At 60.4% G+C, this 24,831-nt stretch overlaps 1 protein-coding gene across 1 annotated transcript in view; it reads right to left on the reverse strand.

Annotated features, from left to right (window-relative positions):
• Nucleotides 1-749: 749 nt before the first annotated feature.
• Nucleotides 750-24,831, reverse strand: part of PRKAR1B (protein kinase cAMP-dependent type I regulatory subunit beta) — a gene marked incomplete at its 3' end in the record, with an annotated part of 80,968 nt that continues 56,886 nt past the window's right edge. Inside the window, exons 7-11 of the mRNA XM_082671589.1 lie at nt 24,123-24,281; nt 19,051-19,111; nt 14,189-14,310; nt 1,250-1,331; nt 750-922 (exon numbers count right to left, since the gene is read on the reverse strand). Coding sequence (XP_082527715.1) covers nt 750-922; nt 1,250-1,331; nt 14,189-14,310; nt 19,051-19,111; nt 24,123-24,281 — 597 coding nt within the window. The remainder of the gene's footprint in view (nt 923-1,249; nt 1,332-14,188; nt 14,311-19,050; nt 19,112-24,122; nt 24,282-24,831) is intronic.

Consider the following 24,831-nt stretch of genomic DNA (forward strand, 5'->3'; position numbering starts at 1 on the left):
TGACAACTTCATCCAGAAAGTTTTAGAAAATCCCTCCACTTCCTCCCAAGTCTCCAAGAAGCTGCTTTGCGAAGACGTGGAAGGCAGTGGGGCCTCCCCCGGCCCCGAGAGCAATGCTCACCACACCTCGGAAAGCCCCAGGCTCACATGGCGTGCCCTTCCTCTCCTGGGCGTCTCAGCCCAGTGAGGATGACCCCTGCCTCTGACGGTCAGGCAAACTGGTCAGTGCGCCCAGCTTTCCAGGAGAGGGGAGGGTCACGCCCACTCCCCTAAACATGCCGTGGGCTCCGGGGGGCCACCCCCCTCTGAGGCTGGAGCTAGCTTAAGCCGCCAGAGCCTCCCCGCCCCTGGCATCTTGGGAGGACCCTCTGTGGGGGCGGGCATTTGAGGGGGGGGGCTGGACGCTCTCTCTCTTCAGCCTCAGCTTCTCACTCCAAGCCCAGGAGTGCCTGTGGGGACCCCCGGGATGTCATCGCCCCACACCCTGGCCACAGACCGGGTGGCCTCGTATCACAGGGGTCGGCCGCCGGGAGCTGCCCAGCCTGCTAGGAGAGGAGAGCCTCCCAGAGCTGGCCCCTCACCCCAGAAGACGTGGGGAGGAAGGCGGGTCCCTTAAGAGGAGCCAGTGGGGGGCGGGGAAGGGAGACGGGGAGGGGGCCGCCACCTCTGGAGGCGTGAGCCCGAGGGAGGGGCGGTGCCAGCTGCCAGCCTCGCCTGGACGTGCGCGCGCACAGCAGCAGGAGCGCGGCTCAGACGGTGAGGGAGATGAAGCTGTTGTAGCGCTGGATGTTCCTCTTGAGGATCTCGGAGCAGGGGCCCAGCACGCGCTCGAAGCGGGGCCGGTCCAGCTTCACGCACTTGAGGGGCCCCCGGGCCACCACGGTGGCCGCCCGGGGCCGGTTCAGCAGCAGCGCGATCTCCCCTGGGGGCGAGAGAGAGCGTCAGGGCTGCGGATTTAGGGGAAAAGCGAAACCTCAGGACGCGAGGCCGCACCTGAGTGAACGTCTGCGCGAGCGCGGCCCACAAAGCGCTGGGATACACTTACACCATCGCCTGGAACTCAGATGGCGCCGGGCCTGGTCCTGACCCGCGTCCTGCCCTCCCGGGACCGCCGGCACCCAGGACAGGCCGCCAGGGTGCCCAGGCCTCGGCCAGGTCCTCCCACGGCCCCTGCGGACCTCACCTCAGGCCCTCCTGGGGCCCTGTGCGACGGCCGCCACCCCAGGAGGGAGCGGACCCCACAACTCACCGAAGTAGTCGGAGGGCCCGAGGCGCCCCACCTCCACATACTCCTCACCGGGGGACCGGCGCTGGAGGACGGAGGCTGTGCCCTGCAAATGCCAAGGGGACACGTGAGGGTTGGCCGGCTGGGGTCGGGTGGGCAAAGGCGGGGGTGCCCAAGGCCACCCCCGAGGGGCACCGCCCGCATCCCCCTCCCACTGGCTCCACGCCCCCCACCTAAAAGTGAGGCGTGGGGTCTGGGAGCTGCGGCCGTGCTCTGGCCCAGGGCACCTCCCGGGCACCACCATCCTCGCCAGCCTGGCTCCTGCCCCAAGCTGTCTGCCCGCGGGCGGGGCACGGGCAGAATCTGGAGGTGCCTCCGAGGGCAGCGCTGCTCCGAGCTGACCTTGGCTTAAGTTTCAAGGACGGGAGGCGCGTGGCCTCGTGGTCACGCCGCCCCGCTAAGCGATGCGGCCCCCTGGCCTCCAGGCGGGGTGTCCGCGACACTGGGGCTCAATGATTAACGCCAGCCTAGGCAGCTTGGCGAGGCCGCATTCCACACCAGAGACTCGGCCTTCGGGGGCCGCAGCCCGGCAGCAACGAGCCGGCACCGGTGGCTTCCGCGCGCAGAGCCCCCTGGCCTGCCGTCTGGGGGCCCTGGGGCCGGAACCTCGTCGGAACCCGGCATCTTCCCCACACGCCCAAGGAGTAGCAGCAAGGCCTTATGAATCACCCCGCCAGCCCCACTGGCCTCACCGGCCGCTGCCGATGCCCCGGACGCACAGAGGAGCCTGGGCTGTCTCGCGGTGGGCTCGGCTCACCCTGGCTCACCCAGACCCGGCCTCGCAGCGCTAGCCTGGCTGCGCCCGGGTTAACTGGTACCCCCTCCGCCCGGGCCGCAAGAGACTCGGTCAAAAGACCCCACCAGTGCCTGCCGTGACTGGGACCTCCGGACGCCCTGGGCGGACCCACGCCGGCCCCACTCCAGCCACAGGGCCGCTCGGCTCGCAGGCGTCTGGGGTGCTTACGAAGCTGGCTGACAGAGGGAGCCGGACCTGGAAGCAGCAGGCCATCTCCACCCGGCCCGGGCACTCCAGGAGTGCTCCCTGGGCCGTGTGCCCACAGACCCCGGCCGAGGGACAGGGCCTGCGGGACACGTGGTCCCGTGCTGCCTCCACAGAGAGGAGTGGGATCCTGCTCCCAACTGCCCCTGGAGTGGAGGGCAGTCAGATCCAGGGATGATGGCACCGCGGCGCTTTTCTTGAGACAACGTCGCATTAAGCTAACTATCGTTTACATGCAGCCTTTTCACTTATATAACTTACATGCCTTTCATTCCCATTTTAGACAATTTTCCATTTTACAACTGGATCATTTTCCTCTTCAGGACCCCAGGGACGGAGCTGAAGTTCCAGCTGATAGAATTACTCAGTGAAACTCCAGGCTTAAAGCATCTGATGAGATGCTTCAAGCTCCAAACAACAGAAAACCCAACTCAAGGTGTCTAAAGGCTACTAAGGGTAACTGCTCTCCCGCAGAACCAGAAGACTGAGACAGGGCTTTCAGGGCTGGCTAGTTCAGCGGCCCACAGACGTGTCTGGACCCAGGCTTGTCCGTGCCTCCTGCTCTGGTGGCCTCAGTCGAGTCCCTGTGCTGGCACCGTGGCTGCCACAGTTCCAGGGGTCACCCAACGCCTCCCCCATGCCATCAGCAGGGAAACCTTCTGGAAGCTCCCGGCAACCTCCCCTCACAGCTCACTGGCCAGAGCAGGTCACGTGCAAGCGATGCGACTGGCTGCCACTCCTCAGGCTCTGCCCTGCCCGCTTGGGACAGCGGTGAGGATTAGGGCTCAGTGGGCACAGGAGAGCAGGGATGGGCTCGGGTGGGCCACTGTTCTGTTTCTCACTTGTCCCCCGCCCCATGCAGACACCTCCCTGCCCTCTGCCTCCTCTGGAACCAACCGCATCCCCCATGGTCACTGGAAGCATTTCTCTCCTGGTCACATGTGGACCGGCCCATCTTACGATCGACGGCAGGTTGACGAGATGAAATCTGTTTCCACTGGGACGCACGGAGCTTTCCCACTCGGGACCTTGACACAGAGGATGTACGTGCACCCGTTAGGACTGATGTAATAACAGACCCTCCAGGCTGGACGGCATGAAGATGAAAGGTCCTCAGGGGGAGCCCTGAATAAGCAGGACCAACAGGGAACAGGCGGCCGCTCCGCTCGGTCCTCACACGTCCCAGGGCTGCAGGAGCACGTGGCCACGGGACCATGTTGTCCCCAACAGGGTGTGCACTGCACCACACTCTCTTCCCGCTGCTGACAGCCCAGTCTCCACGGGGGGAGGTCTGGCAAGGCGCAGTGGGGCCGCGAGAGGAAGGGCCACGAGGGACAGAGCCACGCCCCCCAGGGGTGCCTGTGACGACCGTGGGGTCACCACTTCACAAGACAGACACTTCCTCATTCTTCACCGCAGTGGTTCGGGGGCTCTTTGCTGCAGCAGCTGAGGCTGACAGGCCGCCACCCCCGAGCCTGACGCAACTGGCAGGACGTTCCTGTCCTGGGAAGGCAGAGCCGCCAAGCCCAAGGGCGGGGAGCGAGGGAAACGGGCGAACGGACTCGATGGGGTGGGACCTCCAACCAGCAGGGCCCGGCGTTCCCACGACACGGGCCACAGGCGTGACCAGCACACGCCCGGGCCTTCCCATCCCAGCGAAATCACCGCAGCCCTGGAACAGCCGTCCTGTCCGAGCTCGTTTCCCAGACGGGCGTGAAGGCAGCATAGACATCCTCAGAGAGTTGAGAGCCGGAATTCTGGGGGCTGGAGAAACACACTTGCCAGAACTCAGATCATATTCCCCAAATTTCTCATTGATTCTAACCCAACTCTAAAAATAAATCAGGTCACATAGGAATCAGCCAGGGAGGAGCACAAGGAAAACGTCACTGCTGGAGTCTGGAGGAGAAGGGGTTACGAAAGGCCCGTTTGCCTTTCAACGCTTTTCAGTTTTTAAATTTTTCTACAAAGTCGAAACCCACATCAACTCTTTGGTTTCGACAACGGGCACGCGTGACCTTTATGAGACAGAAAGCAGCCAAGGTCGAGGAGAACACACTCGCTGAAGCAGGGCCTCGGGCTTCCCGCTCCCTGAAGCAGCCCCTCCAGCCCGGCATAGAGCCCCCCTGACCGGTCCGGCGCTGGCACAGCCGGGAGCCGCGGTCCCGCCCGCGCGGGCCTCGCCCTCCCCAGGGACATGGCCCACCTCCGTCTCCTCCAGCCTTCGGGCCGTCACCCACTCCTCCTGCCTGTGAGCCGGACTCCGCTCGAGGGCGGGGAAGCCTACGCAGTGGAGAACGGCAGGCACGGGCACCCCAGGACCCACACCCTGGTGGGGTCAGAGCAGACAGGTCAGGGCTGTGGGCCGCTGGCCCCGCGCCACGGTGCGGCCCGGGGTGGGGCTGGGGGACGTCAGGGTCAGCGGCTCAGTAGGGACGGCACCTGGTGAGAGAGGAGCCCCCACCAGGGACCCGCAGCCGCGCCGGGCAGAGACTGGAGCTCGTGCGCATCCGGCCCAGCAGGGCAGGGGACACACGAGCGTGTCAGTGCGAAGGCCAGCCGTGCAGTGAGCAGTCACTCTCAGATCCCACTGACACCAAGTTCAGGGAAAGCAAACACTATTTTATTTGAATAAATATCTATCTTAAAAGAAACAGTATCACAGCCATAAGCAGGCACCAGCATCACCTCCCGTAAGCTAAAGGACAACTGAAAGGAGAACACAGGAGGCAGGTATGGGAAGGCGCCCTCGACGCGGCCTGAGCCCCGCGCCCTGGGCGGCTCCCCGCGGTCCAAGCCTGGCTCCACGACGTGCTGGCCGCGGTCAGGGGAAGGCAAGGCACAGCCCGAGCCTCGGTTTCCTGATCTGCAGAAGAGATACGACGCCGGCCACCGCAGACTCAGGCAACCAGCGCGCGCAGGCCTGCAGCAGCACGGCCGTGGTGGGGCCAGAAGCCGCCCTCGGGCCACCCAGCTCCCGGCCAGTGGGCAGCGGTGGGTGAGGGAGTCGACACCCCCGCACGGGGATTCGTCCAGGACAGCGCATCTGTTGGACTTTCCACGGACAAATCAGGCGTGTTTATGGCAACGGTCTTTGCACGCTGCTTATCTCTCCTCCCCTGGTGCCAGGAATCCCGTCCGGGGTAAAGCAGGACCTCGGAATCCAGCAAATGAGTTCCACATCTGTCTGTCTGGGAACGCCTCATGCTGTGTGCGGATACCAGGGAAACCAGAGCTGGGAACGGCTGAGGATGGGAAACACAGGCCCTCAGGGTTCCTCCAGCCTCCTGAGGGGGGCCGAGGGGAGGGAGGAAGATGGAAGATGGTGCTTTTAGACTTTTTGGGGGGGTGCATCCCCAACTTTTAAAACTGTTTCTTACGTTAATTAAAAAAAAAAAAATCAGGAAGGAGCCAAGTCAATGAGAAGGACCGTAGGAGGGACCCACACAAACGGTCACGGGGGCAGAGGAGGTGGTGTCACCCTTTTCTGAAGATGCCTCTGTGTCACTGGTCTTATCCCAGCAAGTGACATTTTAAGGGCATAATTTTTTAGAATTCTTTTTAGGAAAGGCTCTCATCCCTGAACTCAGAAGCTCTGAGCTCCAGGCCTTGGCACCTAGAAGCGGGCCTTGGCAGCCTCACCGGAATCTTCACATACGGGATGCTCCTGGGGACACGCGGCCGAGGAGGCCCGAGGCACACGACAGCGTGTCAACCTGGGGGCACCGCGTGTGGGCTCAGTGCGTCCGCCCACAGGGGATGTGGTCAGGTCATTGCAGAGCCCAGGAGTGCCCGCCTGGCCGGTACTGGGAGCCATCCTCACCAGGGCAAGGGTGACTGAGGTGCACGGGCTGGGGCCTACAAAAGGGGGGGCTCCAAGAGGATGGGTCCCCAGCCCCGGCCCCCAGATGACAAGGTGACGAGGAAGGAGATGCATCAGGACCTGGGAGCCCCCTGGACTCCTCTGACCCTCTCGGTGGACCTCAGAGCCGCCCAAGACAGGGCCTGGGCGATCCCGGGTGTGAGAGCACCCCGTGGGATCAGGAGAGGTGCTGTCGAGCACCAAGCAGACACCAGGTCGGGGGTCACCTCCAGCTCCTCTAAGATTCAGCAATTGTGCTCCTTGGTATTTACCCACAGGGTCAGGTCGGAAGCTCACGTCCACACGAAAGCCTGCACGAGGGTGCTTACAGCAGCTTTATTCAGAGCTGTCAAAACTGGAAGCCACCAAGGTGTCCTCCAGCAGGTGACGGATAAACAAACTGGTCCATCCAGACCAGCACTAAAAAGAAGTGAGCCGTCAGGCCCTGAAAAGCCACGGAGGAAACTTACATGCGCACCCCTGAGTGACAGGCGCCAGTGAGGAAAGGCTTCGGGGCTGTGTGCTTCCAACGACATGGCATTCCGGAAAAGGCAAAACTAGGGAGACAGTGAAAAGACTGAGCGTTGGGGCGTGGAGGGGGCGGCCAGGTGAGCAGAGGGGGCTTTGACAGCAGGGAAACTACTGTGTGATACGGCGTTTGTCCAAACCCACAGAACGCACAGCACCCAGAGTGAACCCTACCACGGTGGACCTTGGGTGACTGTGAAATGTCCATGCAGGTTCATCGATCGTGAGAGATGCACCACCTGGCGGGGGTGTTGGTAGTACGGGAGGCTGTGCCCGTGGTGGTGGGGGGAGGGGCTGGTGGGAAATCTCGGCACCTTCCCATCCACTTTGTTATGAACCCAAAACTGCCCTTAAAAAATACAGTCTCTAAATAAAAAGAACTCCTCTGAGATCCGGATACCTCTCATTACTGGTGACCCAGCTGGCATGGAGGACAGAGGTCCGAGTCGGCTGGGACCAGTGGACACAGGTGCAGTGTGGCTCCCAGCCCAGCCTGACTTCTGGAAAAGCGTTCCTTCTGGTTCAGTCCAGAAGGAAAGTTTATCTTCCTGCTACTTTCTGGACCAAGACTGCCGTCCTTTGATGTTGACCGTGGCCAGGGGCACTGCTCTCACTCCCTGGACGGGGAGGGTCTGGCACCGACCACGGAAACCCAACAGCAACTAACGGAGACAGAGACCGCACCCACCCTGCGCAGGTGCCGACCAGACTCAGCACCTCCTGGCGGGGCCCCCGAGGCTGAGCCGTGAGGGCTGCCGCCCGTCGGGCGGAGGGCCAGGGTGAGCCCCTCAGACAGGTTCTCGAGCGAGGGAGGGTCCCAGGACAGGAGCAAACCCACCAGGCCCGTGGGAGGCCCCTCGGGAGCCGGAGCCTCAGGGCGGGATGGCTGTGGGCGTCTGGCTCACAGGGAAGCTTGGGCAGCTGGACAAGATGTCCCTGACCTTGCAGGGGACACAGGGTGGACGTCCAGACTCCTTGTCCGGAGCGGAGGGTGTGTGTGGTCCTGCTGCCCCGAAGTTGGCACCACCCCCCACCCCCACTCAGCCCCCAGCACCCTGCCCCCCACCACAGCTGGCGCCTCTGGCCTCGTGCCTAGTGTTCCTCTGGATGCCCTTCCCCGACCTTCTCCATTTGGAGGACTCCTACTCATACGTCAATACCCAACCCACTGCCACCCGGGGTCACTGCTCCACCTCCCTGGCCTTCCCTTCTCCATGTGGGACCCATGCTCTCCCTCCCCTGCAAAGTCACAGCAAACTGCCCAGCGGCGGCCGTCGCCCCCCCACCCCCCTCCCCCAGTACACTGAGCCTCGGCCTGGTGCACGGTGGGGGCACGGACGGGCTGAGTCACAGATGGCTGTGACCTCGGATCCGTGCACTGTGGCCTGCAGCGGTCTCCGTAAAAGTTCCCGAGACGACGGCGAACTCGGAACACGCTTGAGATGTGAGTGGCGCAGCATCAGCTAGGAAAGCCCCCGGGGCAATGGCAGCGTCGAAGGGGTTGCTTTGCAGTCGCTTCAACATTGTGGACATTCATAGAAGTGATTTGCAAAGAGAGGAGATGATATATCCAAGCTCACGTTTCCATGGCAATGCCTCCAGCTGTGCAGCCTGCCTGGGAGCTGGCGGGGAGGGAACCCGCTCTTGTCCAGCTGCCCCCAGGCCCTGGAGGTTCTGCCAGGTGTGGAATCTGGCCACGGGGAGGGTTGCAGCAGAGGGGACCTGAGACCCAGGCCTGGCCCCACCCGCGTCCTCTTCCCAGGGTCTTCCTGGAGGGAGAGGAGGTCCAGGAAGTAACCTGAGTCTGCAAGCCTCACAGGACTTGGCACGTTCTCGACGCGTCTGGCCCCTCCCTGCCAGCCCCACACGCCCTCTCTCCCTGGGGGAGGCCCACCAGGGTCTGTCCTGCCAGACGCAGCCGGGAACGCCCGCAGGTCCCACTGCTGGCGGCCGAGAGCTCCTCGGGCTACAGGGCGTGTCAGGCTTCGGTAACTAGAAGAGGTCCCGAGAACAGCCAGGCCACGTACGGCCCCCCGGGCCGCTGCAGGTCGGGTCCTGAGGGGCCAGGGGTGCTTGGGCCCCTGGGAAGACCCACTGGTGCCTTCTGTTCTCACGTCTGTGAGGCCCCAGGTTGACAACCGCAGGTCTGCCCTGGTCGGCTGAGAACCCGCCCCACGAGCTTTGGGGGTCAGGCGTCCGAGGGGCTGGCAGCGCCCACAGCTTCAGAGACAGCTGGTGTGCGCACACGGAGCTCAGAGACAAGGAGCCCCCTGCCAGGAGGCTTGGCACGGAGACCCTGGGGTCACGCAAGCCCAGCTCTGCCAGCCCCGCCTGGCTCCCAGAGGCCAGCACGCGCTGTTAGGGACTCATCAGGCGTCTGCAGGAGCCGTTTCTCACGTCTGTGCAGGTGCGGGTCTCTGCCAGCGCCTCCACACCTGGGGAAACAGCTCCCAGAGCAGCCTGTCACTGGCCCCAGGCTGTGCTCACCCGCATCCACCCAGGAGAGCAGAGGGATGGACTGAGGTCCAGCCAAGGGCGGGGGCCCGGGGCAGCCCGCGCTCCCACTCCCCTGGATGAGGCCTTGGCGTGGCCTGAGGTCCACAGCGGGGGAGCGGGACCCGGCCGGTCCACGCGCAGGGAGCCAGGGGCCCGGCGCCAAGGCCAGCGTGGCCTCCACAGGTGTTGCTTCCACAGAGAGGAAGGGCAGCACCAGCCCTGCCAGCCACGGGAAGCCGCGAGCCAGGGTCCCGCAGCCCCGCTCCGCTCGCAGGGCCAGCACGCGGGGCAGGAGCCCCGGGCCCCGCCCCCTGCAGCTCTGGGGCCTCGGAGCAGCCGGGCCCCTACACCCACCTGAGCAGAGGCCTGAGCGTTCCAGAAGGGTCGGAAGGCAGTGGTACTGGTCAGGGCTCTCCGGAGAAAGAGGACCGACGGCCTGTGCACTTGGGCAAAGATTTACGTTAGGGAATCTGCTCACACGACCGTGGGGCTGACGTGCAAACTCTGCAGGCAGGCCGGCAGGGAAGAGTGGGTGCCGGGACTCGGTCCAAAGGCCAAGGCCAGCTGCGGGGAATCCCTCTTCCTGGGGGACCTCGGCCCTCTTCTTCTTAAGGAGGCCTTCAACTGATTGGAGGAGGCCCACGCTCACCACAGAGGTCAGGGGCTCCACCCAAGGTCAACTGACATCGGTGTCAACCGCATTTGAGAAGCACCTTCACAGAAACACCTGGAGACCCACGTTGGACCAAACATCTGCGTCCTGAGGCCTGGCCGAGTCGACCCGTGAAATCAGCCCTCACAGCGGGGCCTGGGGCCTGGGCCCCTTCCCGGCGCATCCGCAGTGGAAACGTCCTTTCCTGTCCAGCTGTCGGCTTCGTGGGTGTCACGAGAACATGGGGCGGACGATGTGCTGAAACACATACACGTGCAAGCAGCCTGTTCGAGGGAATCTACTCAGCTCTTCCCGCCACGTCCTCTAAAGGCCACGTCGGCTCATCCCTTGGTAGTCTTGGGAGAGAACACGGCTGTGGGGCGGACACCACACCCCTCTCAGATGCGGCCGGTGACCACTTCTGGCCCCATGGGAAACAGTGGCTTGAGGCTGCAGAGGTCTCTGCGGCTGCATTTCAGCTCTGAGCGTGCGATGCCTGTGAACCCTGAGGCACCACCGTGACTTACCCAATTTGGTGGACCACAGAGGAAAAGGGAAAAACATCCAAGTTGCCAGGAAACCACTTTGAATACATTTTACGATGTTGTGAAAACCGTACCTTCCAAGGGGGCTGGGTTACACTCCGGGCCGTACTATCGCTGTTACTGTGACTCTGCCCCCACTGCCACCCCCTCGGTCAGCGCTGGGGGGACACTCGGCCACAAAGCCGAGCTCCCTCAACAGAACCAGCAGTGTCCCCGTCCCCGAATCGCTCTCCCAAGGCCCTCCTCAGACAGCTTTTGTGGCAGGAGGCGTCAGGAGCCCCTGGAGAGGGTCCCCACCCCACCCGTCACCATCTCCTGGTGATTCCACAAGGAACACGCCGCCCATAACACAAACCACACGGTCGTGGCGCCAGGTTCGCCCCCAAAGACAATCACGGAACTCGGCTCTGACGGCCTTTAATGGATGAGCTAGAGCAACGTCCAGCCCCAGAGCAGCAGAGAAGACGCAGACAGACACCCCCGGCCCAAAGGGCGTCAGTGGAAGGGCGAGGAGGTAGGGCCACGCAGGTAACACAGGAAGCAACGTGCACACCACTCACACTGCTCTAGAGAAGTGCAGGATGCTCGGACACACACGCGCACACGCACGCTCACGCCCACACTGAGGGCCCAGCACTCCCAGGGCAGAAGGGCGGGTCCAGAGCAGGGATGCAGGGGCAAGACACGGCCGCGTCTGGGACCCACTACCTGGCATCGGCGTGTCCCTGGGGAAGGACCCCACAGGTGAGGTCAGACTGCACAGCCGTGGGGCTCACATTCAAAGCTCCCATTGTCACAGTCCCTGTAAGCTCTGTGAGGAACCCCGCTGACCCGTCTTTCACACGGCTTCACAATTTTTCTACCCGTGGCCTTGGCCCCAGAGAATAACGGACGACTGTCTGTGTTGGCCAGAGCTGCTCACTCCCTGGGCCTCAAAACCGAGGCTGCAAACTCAGTGGCCTGCAAGTGTGTGCAGAGCCCGCCGGGGATGCAAGGGGGCAGGGTGAGGACTGGGGCAAAGTGGGGAGCGTGTCACACCCGGGGCAGCCGCCTCTTGGGTCCAGCCGGCTGCAGCCAGGCAGGGATGCAGATCCAAAGTGGCCAGATCCAGACGTTCAAGAAGAAGAGATCCAGGTTTTCATGGAAAATACCTGATTTTTATTTTATTTTATTTTATTTTATTTTATTTATTTTTTGGCTGCATTGGGTCTTGGTTGCTGGGCACGGGCTTTCTCTAGTTGCAGCGAGCGGGGGCTACTCATCGTTGCGGTGCGCGGGCTTCTCATTGCGGTGGCTTCTCTTGTTGCGGAGCACGGGCTTTAGGCGCGCGGGTTTCAGTAGTTGTGGCATACGGGCTCAGTAGTTGTGGCTTGCGGGCTCTAGAGCACAGGCTCAGGAGTTGTGGCGCACGGGCTTCGTTGCTGCGCAGCATGTGGGATCTTCCCGGACTGGAGCTCAAACCCGTGTCCCCTGCATCGGCAGGCGGATTCTTTTTTTTTTTTTTTTTAGCATCTTTATTGAAGTATAACTGCTTTACAATGGTGTGTTAGTTTCTGCTCTATAACAAAGTGAATCAGCTATACGTATACATATATCCTCATATGCCCTCCCTCCCACCCTCCCTATCCCACCCCTCCAGGTGGTCACAAAGCACCGAGCTGATCTCCCTGTGCTGTGCGGCTGCTTCCCACTAGCTATCTGTTTTACATTTGGTAGTGTATATATGTCCTTGCCACTCTCTCACTTTGTCACAGCTTACCCTTCCCCCTCCCCGTGTCCTCAAGTCCATTCTCTAGTAGGTCTGCATCTGGGCAGGCATATTCTTAACCACTGTGCCACTAGGGAAGTCCCCTGATTTTTAAATAGTGACAATTAATTCAAATTTTTTTTAAAAAAAAACACGGTGCAGGCCAGTGCAAACCCCAACACCCCTTGTGTCCGACGGCAGGCTCAGCTGCATTTGGAGAGTGTGAGCAACTTTCTGCTGGAACGTCCTCCAGAAACCACGAGCCAGACACTGGCTACCTTCGCAGGAGGATCTGAGATAAAAAGCACAGACCTCGAGGGACCACAGTTCCCTCAAAGTCCTGAGAGTAGAGCCCCGGAAAGTTCGGAGTCAAGCCGTAACTTTCACCCCGGGGGCTTGCTTCTGGGGAGAGCAGGCGTGAGCCTTTGAGATGACCTCTCTGAGGTCACGGCCGGGGCGGGAGCTGAAACGCAGGGTTTGCGGCCTCTCAGGTCTACGGAGCGGAGACCTGGCTGGCAGGAATCATAATTTGTTCTGTCTGTGGTTTTTCCCCTTTCTTTCAAGAAACATTGTTGAACGAGTCACCCACCCCAGGACAGGAATGCTGCCTGTGGGTGGATCCCTCAGCAGGGTTCCTGCAGAAGCACCCCCAGCCCTGGGTCTCAGGTGGGAACCACGTCCATCATTCAGCTGCAACCCCAAGGGCCCTCCCACCCCAGGCTCAGTGCCGAGACGTGGACCGGTAGGTAACAAAGGTCCCGGTTCCCAAACGCACACTGTAAAGCTCTGTGCTGCAGCCACCAGGACCCTCCTGAGGTGGTTCTCCTGCTGACCTCACAGCCTTCCAGATCTTTCCTGCGTGATCAGCAGGCAGGTGGCGGGAAGAACCACAGGCACGCCCTCCCAGGAGGGGCTGCTGCGGGAGCCCAGATAAAGTCCCCACGGAACTCGCGGGTCACAGGGCGGGACTTTGCTTGTGGACTGAGGCGGGCAGGCGCCAGCCAGCAGGACCTGGAGCATCCTCGCCGACAGCAGCAGCCTGGGAAGTCACTTCTGTTGTTTTAAACCAAGAAAGTGGCTCCAAGTCCGGCGATGTCGGCCAAATGCCACCAGGGGCTGAGCCTTTGTCACTTCCTTTCTGTGCACCAACCCCAAGGTTGGTACCACTCTCTCTGGACGGCACAGTGACCCCCTCTGCGGCTGCGGCCGCGACCAGAGCGGGCTTTCAGACTCGAGCCGCCCCAGCCTCTGCCGCGCTGAAGGCTCCTCTTCTCCGATGGCAAAACGTGCAGCTGGAGCGTGTGTTTTCCCGGGAAGGCGACATAAATTCTTCCCGCCAGGAGGGCCAGGGAAGTAGGAAGTGAGCCAAACTCACATAGTTTTGGGTCTGTGTCATGGGGAGGGTCCCATGGCGAGGCGGCCCCGGGGACCGTAGCCTAGGCGCAGCCCCAGGCGGGGGGGACACAGCGGTCATGCAGCTGCTCACCCCCATCAGTGACAGGCTGAGCGTGGCGGCTTCGGATTACGGCCCAGAGCCAGCTGTCGCGGTGGTGGGGGATGGAGGAGGGAACAGTGACTCACGCGGGTCCAGGTGGAGAAATCTGGCGCCAATCTTCCAAATTAAACTTTTAACTGGAGACCACTGATACTCACACGCAGTTGTAAGAAGCAGCACAGAGAGATCCCACGTGCCCTACTCACACATCTCCCCCAAGAGGATGCACTCGTCACGCCGGGTTCCGGCTCAGGGCGCCCCCCACACCCCGGCCGTGTCCCAATCCCCACGTTCACCTTCACACCTGGTGTGCTCAGTCCGTGCAATTTCTGCACGCGTGTGGGCTCGGGCACCCGACCCACTTCCTCAGAGGAGACCCCGCGATTCTCAAGGGCGAGGATACCCAGTGGGAGGCCTGTCCGCATGCAGGATGAAGGTGGTGGGGGAATGGAGCACAGGGATCAGGGATGCTGGTCCCCAGGGGAGAGGCACGTGCAGACTGGGCGTCCCCCACTCCCGGGCGGCCCTCCTCGGCTGGGGACCACGCAGAGCCCTCCCCACGCCCAAGCCGGACTCACCTCTGTGATGATGAAGAAGTCGTCCCCAGGCTCCCCCTGGACCACGATCTTCTCTCCGTCCTCAAACTGGACGGGCTCCAGTGCGTCAGCCACAGTCAGACGCTCCCACTTCTCCAGGGACTCTGCAGCAGGGGACACGGGGGCGTGGGGGTCACGGGGGCCAGGGAGGGTCGGGGGGTCAGCTCCCCACCCCAGACAATCTAAGAAAACACCCACATGGCCAGCCCCAGGGTGATGAGGCTTTGCTCCATCACAGGATGAACAAAACAGAAAGCAAATTTCTGTGCAGGAGGCCCGGGTATTTTCACAAGTGAGTTGGGCCCAGGGTGTACACGGCTCAGCAGGTGGACAGGGCTTCAGAACTGGGAGCGATTCTAACCTACATCAAAGGTTTAACGTAGATGACAGGCACTGGACGTTGAGTCCAAGTTAACTCAGGATGAAATGCCTTTGCTATCTTCAGAAGAACAGAGCTGCCTATATTTTTGCAAACAGTATAATCACAGCTCAGCACTAGGGCTACCAAGGGGTTTAAATAATTCAGAGGTCGAAGCAATTTCCTGTTCATAAGACACCATTCAGTGCCATTCAAAGAGCATACAACTGTATTTACGTGGCTAGAGGTGTAGTATATACCTTCCATTATTTGGGGTCAAAATACTTCATTCCAATGGCAAGTCTCCTTTGATACTTGCAAATTCTGTCTATCTTTCCACCCCTTCTCACGCCTTCCCTTCCCCGTCACTATCCACCCCTAGCCCTCAGGAAGGAAAAAAATACCAGCGTGCTCCTTTTGTAAGAACTTAATGGTTGCCTGATTAACTGTTTCTCTTTTGGCCAAAGAAACTTTTCTGGCCTACACTTATCAGCTGCACTATGTAGGTCAGCCGCTAAAAATACAAAGCAAAGCATTTATTTTAGATCTCGAGTAGGAGGGGGATTTCTCTGCTTGAAAACTCCTGCCAGGGCCACACGCTGAAAAGGACACGCTTTTGACCAAGCCCGGGGCTGCAGCGGATTCTGGAGCCGCTGCCAGCACGCTGGTCCAGCAGCCTCCGCACCGGACGGGAGCTGCCCCGTGACGCAGACCCCGGCACCCTCAGGAGGCCGGCACGGCGGCGAAGACGCCCGTGACTTTGGAGGGTCACGGTTGGTGCCGAGGTGGAAGCTGGTGCCGGTAAACGTGTGACTGCGGCTTGGTTTCCTTCCAGGGCGATGAGAGGCGTTTGATTTCACAGCCTTGGGCTTAGGAAGTTCTCGTCCTCCTGTGTGAGCGGTGGGTTTTCCTATTGGATTTGAGACCTGGAACCCCAGTCCCGAGGTCGGAGAGTCAGCGCTTCCACCCTCAGCAGCGTAAATCCCAGGACAGAACTGCTGGAAGAGACGGAGATCGGGGCGATTCCTTGGCCCTGATTTCTGAAGCGGAAGCTTTGGGGGCATTTTTACTGCGTTCAGATCCCTGGGTCCCAGGTGTGGACGGTCAGCTCAGGTGGGAAATCGGTGACTGGCCGGGTGGGGCCACTCCCAGCGCTGCCCTTCTGGAGGGGGGTCTCAACGCTGCCAGGGAAAGTGGCGGACACCCCGCAGAAGAGACACAGAAGGCAGCCCTCAGTCAGCGGCGGCCAAGGGGCAGGCACACCCACCCGGAACAGACTGGCCTCGGGGCCGACGCTTCGGGAGAATGCGGACCCTCGGGCCCTGCCTCACGGCCGCTGCCGCCCAGCCCTGAGCCTGACCCCGGCTCCCCTCCCAGGAGACCCCCTTTTCCTGCCTGGAGGCCTGAAGCCTGCTTTTCCCCTTGAAATGGGGTCAGGGCAGGCCCCCTGAGCTGCCTCTACTACCTCCCTGGAGCAGGGGGGCCGGGAGGGACGCGCCGGGTGGGCAGCCATCCTGCAGCAAGTGCATCTCCACATCCGTCCCCCAGGCCTGCGCCGTGTCCTCTGCCGGGGGACCTGACCCCGCTGCTGCCCGGCTGCCCCCCACCTTCCCCCCACCCCCTCCCACCACCCCCATGTCAGCAACTCCAAGCAGTCGTGTCCTTCTTTTTGTAATTTGGAAAAAAAATAATCAGAAAAGTAGAATGAACAACACAGCCAGCATCTGTCCTGAATGAAGTCACAGGACTACTTGGTCATGTTTGCTTCAGAGCTGCTCCTACAGACACATCATGTTACTGATAAAACCGCGTCCCTTTGTCTCAATTCGAGTTCTCTCTCCTTCCGCAGAGGCTGTGACTATTAAGGATTTGGTGGATATATTTTTTTTAAATCTTAAAGGGTTTGGTGAGTTTCCACCCCATAGGTGGTCTTACACCTTTACTGTAACATAGCTTCGTAAACATGACCCAGCGTTGCCAAAATTGTGCAGAGACGCACCGTCATCTGCACCATCTTCTGTGTCCGAGATCCAGTTGAAACGTGTTGACACGCGGAGACCTAGTCCATGCGCTTTACTGGAGTATAAACCTGTACCACACACACACCCGGGTGCGAGGACCTTCCTGCGATGACAGATTCTAGGTTGTTTCTACTTTCTTGTCATTGTAGGAATTGCTGAAATGACCATCCGTGTCCGCGTCTCTTTTTTTATTAACATGTTTTTAATTGAAGTACAGTTGTGATAGTTTCAGGTGTATAGCAAATTGATTCAGTTATATATATATATATATATATACACATATTATATATATGTGTATATATATACACATATTATTTCTATATATATACATATATATATATATCCTTTTTCAGATTCTTTTCCCTTATAGGTTATTACAAGATACTGAATACAGTTCCCTGCGCTTTACAGTAGGACCTTGCTGCTTATCTATTTTATATACAATGGTGTGTATCTGCTAACCCCAAACTCCTAATCTATCCCCCCCCTTTGGTGACCATAAGTTTGTTTTCTGTGTCTGTGAGTCTCTTTCTGTTTCGTAAGTAAGTTCATTTGCACCATTTTTCTTAGATTCCACACATAAGTGATACCATATGGTATTTTTCTTTCTGACTTACTTGCTTAGTAGGATAATCTCTAGGTCCATCCGTGTTGCTGCAAATGGCATTATTTCATTCCTTTTTATGGCTGAGTAGTATTCCATTGTATATATGTACCACATCTTCTTTATCCATTCATCTGTCCATGGACATTTATGTTGTTTCCATGTCTTGGCTATAGTGAATAGTGCTGCTGTGAACACTGGGGTGCATGTATCTTCTTGAATCATAGTTTTTTCTGGATATGTGCCCAGGAGTGGGATTGCTGGATCATATGGTAACTCTATTTTTAGTTTTTCGAGGAACCTCCATACCGTTTTCCCTAGTAGCTGCACCAACTTACGTTCCCAGCAACAGTGTAGGAAGGTTCCCTTTTCTCCACACCCTCTCCAGCACTTGTTATTTGTAGACTTTTTGATGATGGCCATCCTGACCAGTGTGAGGTGGTACCTCATTGTAATTTTGATTTGCATTTCTCTAATAATTAGCAATGTTGAGCGTCTTTCCATGTGCCTGTTGGCCATCTGTATATCTTCGTTGGAGAAATGTCTATTTAGGTCTTCTGTCCATTTTTTGAATGGGTTGTTTTTTTGATATTGAGCTGTATAAGCAGTTTGTTTATTTTGGAAATTAATCCCTCGTCAGTAGGATCACTTCCAAATATTTTCTCCCAGTCCGTAGGTCGTCTTTCCGTTTTGTTTATGGTTTCCTTTGCTGTGCAGAAGCTTTTAAGTTTAATTAGGTCCCATTTGTTTATTCTTGTTTTTTATTTCCATTACTCTAGGAGACAGAGCCACAAAGATCTTGCTGTGATTTACGTCAAAGAGTGTCCTGCCTATGTTTTCCTCTAGGAGTTTTATACTGTCTGGTCTTACATCTAGGTCGTTAATCCATTTGGAGGGTTTTTGTGTGTGATGTTAGGGAGTGTTCTAACTCCATTCTTTTCCATGCAGCCGTCCAGCTTTCCCAGCATCACTTATGGAAGAGGCTGTCTTTTCTCCATTGTATATTGTCTCCTTGACGCCTCTGCACCCACAAAAGTGCACCTGCTTCTTCTCCTTCTCACTCCAAAGGTTCTTAGAAAAGGAGGCTAAGCCTCACGCACCACCTGCACCCAGAAGTCCAGTCTGGGGTTTTTAAGGCTGTGATGTTCCCGCAGGAACTCCTGCTGGACGGTTATTTCCCGCGGTTCCCAGGGCGTTAGCGCTTAGACGTCACTCACCCTCCCAAGCGGGTCCACTCCCTGTCCTTAAGGGGAGCTGCTAGACACACACTGATTCATATTCCAACTGATTAAAATGACATAAAATTAAAATTCTCAAGTGTTCCACACGGATACGGAACACCTGCATCGCTGCCAAAAGTTCTACTGGGAAGGCTGGTCCAGAATGATACGTCGTCGTCGTGTATGTCAAAGCAACTTCAAAACGCTGAAAATCTTCTGCAGGAGAGAACCTGTTGACACTCCCAACGGTCAATGGAAATGTGGCCGACGTGTCTCTCAGATCCCAGGACGAGAAAAGCGGGGGGCACACGAGAACCCCCATGGAGGAAAACCCAAACAGGTCAGGAAAGACGCTCAACACAGCTCCAAATGGATCAACGTGGAGAGAATGGCGTTGATGGTAGAGAGACAGACATGCAAAGCACGGATGGATGGAGGGCAGACACTGTGTGTGTGTGTGTGTGTGTGTTTGTGTGTTCGTGGGCACGTACATGCTTGCATACACGATGCATCTGTGTGTACATGTGTGTGTGTATGTGGGGGCACTGCACAGGTGTGAGCACGCATGTGTGTCCCAAACTTGCAGGGCATGTGGAAACGGCTGGGCCGCAGCCCCGGGCGGCCAGGTCGGGGGCACGCACCCAGGATGGAGACCTTGCTGAGAAACTCCTCGTACATCCTGCGCTTCCTCAGCGTGCTGCCCTGTGGGAGGGGAAGACACAGAGAAGCAGGTGTTCAGAAGGGCTTCCCGCCCCAACCCCTTCCACATTCCCAAATTCCCCAAGTGACTCTGAACTCCTAAAAGGAGACCCCGGAAGCCCCTCGAACAAGCAAGGGCCTGAGTGACGGCCCCCGTTCACGGCCCAGACCTCCCCGCACCTCCCCCTCTGGGGTCTCCGTCCTAATCGCATATGTGAGGTTGGGCCTCATCCAGACCCACGGGATGGGGGGAGCCAGGAGGCCTGAACCTCAAGCGGGTTCAGAAGCCCCGGGTTCAAATCCCACACTCCGTATCCGCACGCCCCGAGCCAGCTCCCCCTCTCTGAGCCTCAGTTTCCTCATCTGGACGATGGGGTATCTTAATTCCTGTCCCACAGGATTCTGTGAAAGTTACGCGAGCAGACATCGGTCAGCTGACATGGTGTGAGGACCTCGGCACCGCCCCCCGACCCGGCCTCAGACTCCCTGTCGGCTCTGCGTGGCTCAGGGCCAGACCAGCGTTAAAGAGGCTGCGAGTCTCGAATCTGGAATCCTGGAGGTTCTCCCTGCCTCCCTCACAGAAGCGCAGACACCCCAGGGCCCCTCCATCCGGCAAAGAGCCCCACGGGGCTGGGACCCAAGACCACATGGTAACTGGACCCACAGGGTGTAGACAGAGCTCCTGCACCGCGGCTGGCGGCCACGGAGGGGACACGGCGTCCTGGCGGTCAGTGGCAGAACCTAGGAGTCTTGGGGCCCTGTGTGTCCGCTTGCGGCGGGTCTAGACGCCTGCGGTGGCAGCAAGCTCAGCTCAGCTCAGCCCCCAGCCCGAGCCGAGCCATCTCAGGCCCCGCCGGCCTCGAGAAAGGCGTTTCTTTTGAAAGATAATTTATATTCCCGCTGACCTCCCAGCAGCTACGCCCACCCGCTGGAATGCAGGCGTGTTTGCCCAGGAACCCTAGACATTAAAGCTCGGCACAACTGGCCCATCCATCTCCCGCCGCAGGATGACAGCTGGAGGTGGCCACCCGGGACCCTCGGGCAAGGAGATCCGCCTCCAAGGCTGACCAAGGCGCCTCCCGCTGGAGGCTTTCCTCCTGGGATGAGACGGACGGGGAGGCAGGGCCGGGAGCCCCTGCTGTCGGCTCACGCATCACGCAGGTGTCCGGGGCGCCGGCCCGTCACCTTGGGGGCTGCCAGGACCCTCACCTGGGGGGCTTTGCAGCGCATCTGCCGGCAGCCCCAAGGTGGGCTTTGTGCCTGGTGAGGCTGGCCCTACGTACAACTCCCGTCACAGGTATGGGGCCTGCCCAAGGCCACACTGAGGGAAGGAGCCAGCGTGGCCTGGAACCCTCGTCCCCATGGATGCTTGCAGAGGACCCACGCTGGTGGCGGGGGGCACGGGGCCTGGTCCGGCTCAGCTCCGCCCATCTCCCTGGTTCCTGCAGCCTCGGTTTCCACAGCTCTGTGCTGGGGTCCCGTCGGGCCGACTTTGAGGAACAGAGACCGCAGAGAAAGACCATCTACGTCCCACCACAGCACTGGCCACTCCTCACGTGCCCCTCCCCCCCCCGCAGGGCAGTAGAGCGGCGCCCTCACCTGACGCGCCCTCACCTGACCCGGGACAGATGGATGGGGATGCGTGGGCAGGGCAGGGAGGGGAAGACAGTACTTCCTGACCTCCCACCTCACCGCCAGCAGCGGGGCCTGGAACCTCACTTCGAGCGCTTGCAGCTGGAGACACGGCCCCGCCCCCAGCCCCGCCCCACTGGCGCAGGCGTGAGGCCAGCCCGGAACCCCGATGCCCAACGTGAGGCTCCTTCTGTTGCCCCTTCCACTGCACCCCGCTGTCCCCGGGGAAGCGTTCTGTCCTAAGACTGGAACCTAAAACGTCTGCGAAATCCAGGCCCCCACCGCCCCCCAGGCCCCACCTGCGTGGACTGAGCCGGCCCCAAGGACGGGTTGGGGACCTGGGTCCCAGCAGACAGCAGGGCTCTGGCCGTAGCACACACACCCCTGGGTATAGAGTGTTCACAGCGGGCCTGCCCCCGGGCCTCAGCTCGGGGGAGGGTGCGAACCCGCCAGGCGGAGGAGGAATCTATGTCGGGTAAGATGACCCTTCGACCTGGACCGACCACTCCAAACGCCCTTTCCCCTTACGTGTTCAATCCTGACCGGCCCTGCAGCCATGGACTGAAGCACACACGTGCACACACACACACACCCCGCCCCAGCTCCCACGAGAAGGGGGTTCCAGGCTCCTGCTGCTCCACTTCATGGATGGGAGCCAGGGGCCCAAGCAGGTGGGGTGGGAGCTCAGCGCTGCGGCTCAGGACCTGGTTCCGGGGGTCTCGGGACCCCCAGACAAGTGGGGCTCTGGAGACCCCAGCCCAGACTCCACAACAGGATTTTGCACTCATCAATCCCCACTTGGGGTCTCACGTAAGATTCAGGGTGAACGAAAGGTACTGAAGCTTGAAAGAATGAAGTCCGGGGTCGCTGGCCCCTGCCTGGGGGCCCGGAGGGGGTCGAGCCCCCGTCCTGCTCAGAGGTGGTGCACGCGGCTGGCCTCGCCAAGCTCCATCCATCCATCCGTCTGTCTGTCTGTCTGTAGCACGTGGAGCAGCGGAGCCTCTCGGGTCCGATGTTCTGGGATTCAGAGGTGGGTGGCCCTCTCCCCGGAGACACTACCAGCCTCCATCCCGCGTCCCCCACGCGTGTCCAGCTCAGGGTCCAGTCGTCGCACAATGGCGCATCCGAGTCCGCCCAAGCCACGGGCTGATGCAGTGATGGACGCCGTCCACGGACACTCCCTTCCGAGTGGGCCACACTGTCATTTTCTTCCCAAGACGCAGGGGTTCTGTAGGCTCCCAGCGCAGCCGCGGCTATTCTTAGTGCGCGGGGATCCAGAATTAAAACAGAGGACGCGCCAGCTGCTCGGTGGTTGGGGACTTCCCTGAAGGTACTGTTCCAGCCACGAAAGTCCCACAGCCAAGGACGACTCCGACTCAGCGCGGACCATGGCGGAGAAACAACGGCTTATGCAACGGGCCAGGTGCATCCGGAGGAGACAGGGACGGGGAGGGTGCCTGGGGCGCCTCCCCCACAGACAGTGATCTCTCCCGGGAAAACAGGAATGGGCAGGTTTAAGACCAAAGAGCGGGAGCCACATTCCACGAGGACTCACCTCGCAGGGCAGGGCAGCGCCTCCCCCAGTGGATGACCCCGAGGGCGCAGACGACGAGCCGCACGAGACAGATGCCCCCAGGACTGAACTGGCCCCTCCCTGCATCACGAAGGACCAGGAGCTACAGCGGAGCCAGGACGGCAGCCGGCAACCCTTTCTCCCTCGTTCCCCTTTGGAGAGGCCCCCGGGGCAGGACCGGCTCTCCAGGCTCAGCTGGAACTGAGCTCACAGAGCCTGTCCTAAACATCCCAAACCTTCCCCAGGCCTCCCCCAGAGCATCCCAAACCACAGCCCGCACCCCAGAAACTGCACCGCCCAGGCTGGCCTTCAGGCGACAACCAAGGCCCAAAGGGCACCTGGCAGCGGCACGTCCAGCCCCGGGGTCTCCCAGCAATGTGCTCACCTGGGTCACCTCCCTCCAGGCCATCGGAACTCCTCGGATCCCAGGCCCACAGGGGCAGCCTTTGAGCAAACACCATCGCCAGCCCCTGGGGGCTGCCCTCAGGATTGAGCCCACCCCCGCGCAGGTCCTCCAGCACCACTCCAACCAGCAGAAAAGCACCTGGCCCAGCAGTCACCACCGGCGAGCACAGACAGCCAAGGAGTGTGACTTCCGCGAGGACGGGGCACTCAGCTCCCAGGGGCCTCTGCCCGGAGACCTGCGGCCAGACCAGAGTGGCCAGCCAGGACCTCCCTCCACCCCTCCCGAATCGGGACTCTCTCCACTCTCACCCAGAAGGCCCCCAAGTGCCAGGGCATCACCTGGGCGGCTCCTGCCACTTCTCTGCCCACAATCCTGCCAGGGCTCCCGGTGCACTCAGAGTCCGAGTCCAGGCCCCCGCCCCACCCACCACAGGATCCCAGCATCCTCACTGTCTCCCCACTGGTCCACGAACAGGCCAGCCAGGCCTGCACCCCAGGGCCCTTGCACTGGCTGTTTCTACTGCCCGAACACTCTCCCCCTGGACAGCCAAGGGCTCCCTGCTCCGGGCCTCTGCTCGACACCACCTCGTCACAAAAGGGGTCTCAGGGAGGGGGGCCTCAGGGCTTTCTTTAAAACATCATCCCCCCGCCCCCACCTCTGCCCCTCTCTGCTCTATCATTCTCCGTGGAAACTGTCAACAGGAGGTGTATGTTTGCTCCGTCATCTCCTCCAGCGTGTCAGCCTCCCAGTCCCCTGGCGGGTCCCAGCACCGAGAACCCGGCAGTGCGTGTGCAGGACGGACACTCAGCGGGCACGGGAAGATCCCGCCTCTTCTGCCTGGGAGGGGCCTTCTCGGCGCACAGGCTCATCTCCGGAGCCTTCCGTGAACACCTGCCCCGTTGCTCCCGAGAGCCCCATGGCGAGCCTCCACAGGTGTGCGCACCTACACCCACACCATGCCAACTAAGAGAGGAGCTGGCTGCGTGTGAGAAAACCTAAAATGACAGTCCCCAAGTAAGGAATCCTAGAGGCCAGCAGCCTGCCCGGTACTGCGGTCCCACTGTGCCCCCAGAGGCCAGGCTCCTCTCAGTGATTCGCTCCACCACCTTGGGGAACGTCACCTCATGGTCAAGAATGGCAGTTGGAACTCCAGCCATCACAACCACATTCCAGACAGTTGCAAGGAGAATGGGGGAGGAAAGCGAAAGGGGCTTCCCCAGCTGTCTGCCAGCCTTTCGGTAACTTTCCTGAACCCCCTCCCGACACTCGCCACCCACCGCATCCCTACTTATGGCCCCACCTGGACACAACCAGGGTTCCCGCGAGATGCCTGGTGGGCATCAGACTCGGCTGGCTGCCCTCCCAGCCCTGGCGAAGCCTCCACGCAGGCACCGCTCACTCACCATGAGGATGCGCCGGTAGCTGTCCCGGTCGATGCCCCAGAGCTTGAGGTCCGTCTTGGCCTTCACAGTCGCCGCCCTGGGGGTGCCGTAGATGAGGGCCAGCTCCCCGAAGCTGCCGCCTTCACTGATGTTGGTCACCCACTCTCCGCTCACATACACCTTCGGGGAACAGGGGGACAGCGTCACGGGGGCTGGGGCCACCCACCCTCTGTCCACATACACCTCCGGGTGACAGAAGGACAGCGTCACGGGGTCTGGGGCCACCCACCCTCCGTCCACATACACCTTTGGGGGACAGAGGGACAGCGTCACGGGGGCCTGGGGTCACACTGCTGCTTCCTGCGCAGGGAGCCCTCCGTTCCATCCCCCAGGAAGGCACAAGGCTGCTGCAGCCCCAGATCCCTTGCAGGCGGGCAGAAATCGGCACTGCCCTGCCCAGGTCCAGGATCGGCCAAGGCGCCTGCCTCACGCCCAGCCCTACCCAGAGCCGAGGCTGGACGGGCACAAAGGCGGAGGCCCTCAGCGGTCAGTGCAGACGAGACTGGCCAGGCCCCAGCTGGACGCACTGCTGCGGCTCCCGGTCCGCAGGAGAGCGAGTCCCACCACCTCCCAGGTCGGCCTGCGACTCAGCTCCTCACAGACTAGAGGTGAGCTGTGCACCTGGGCCTCGGGCTCCCTGACTGCACACCAGCGAGTCACCCCTGCCATG

This window comes from Grampus griseus (assembly GCF_964374135.1).
Source record: "Grampus griseus genome assembly, chromosome: 14".
NCBI lineage: Eukaryota > Metazoa > Chordata > Mammalia > Artiodactyla > Delphinidae > Grampus > Grampus griseus.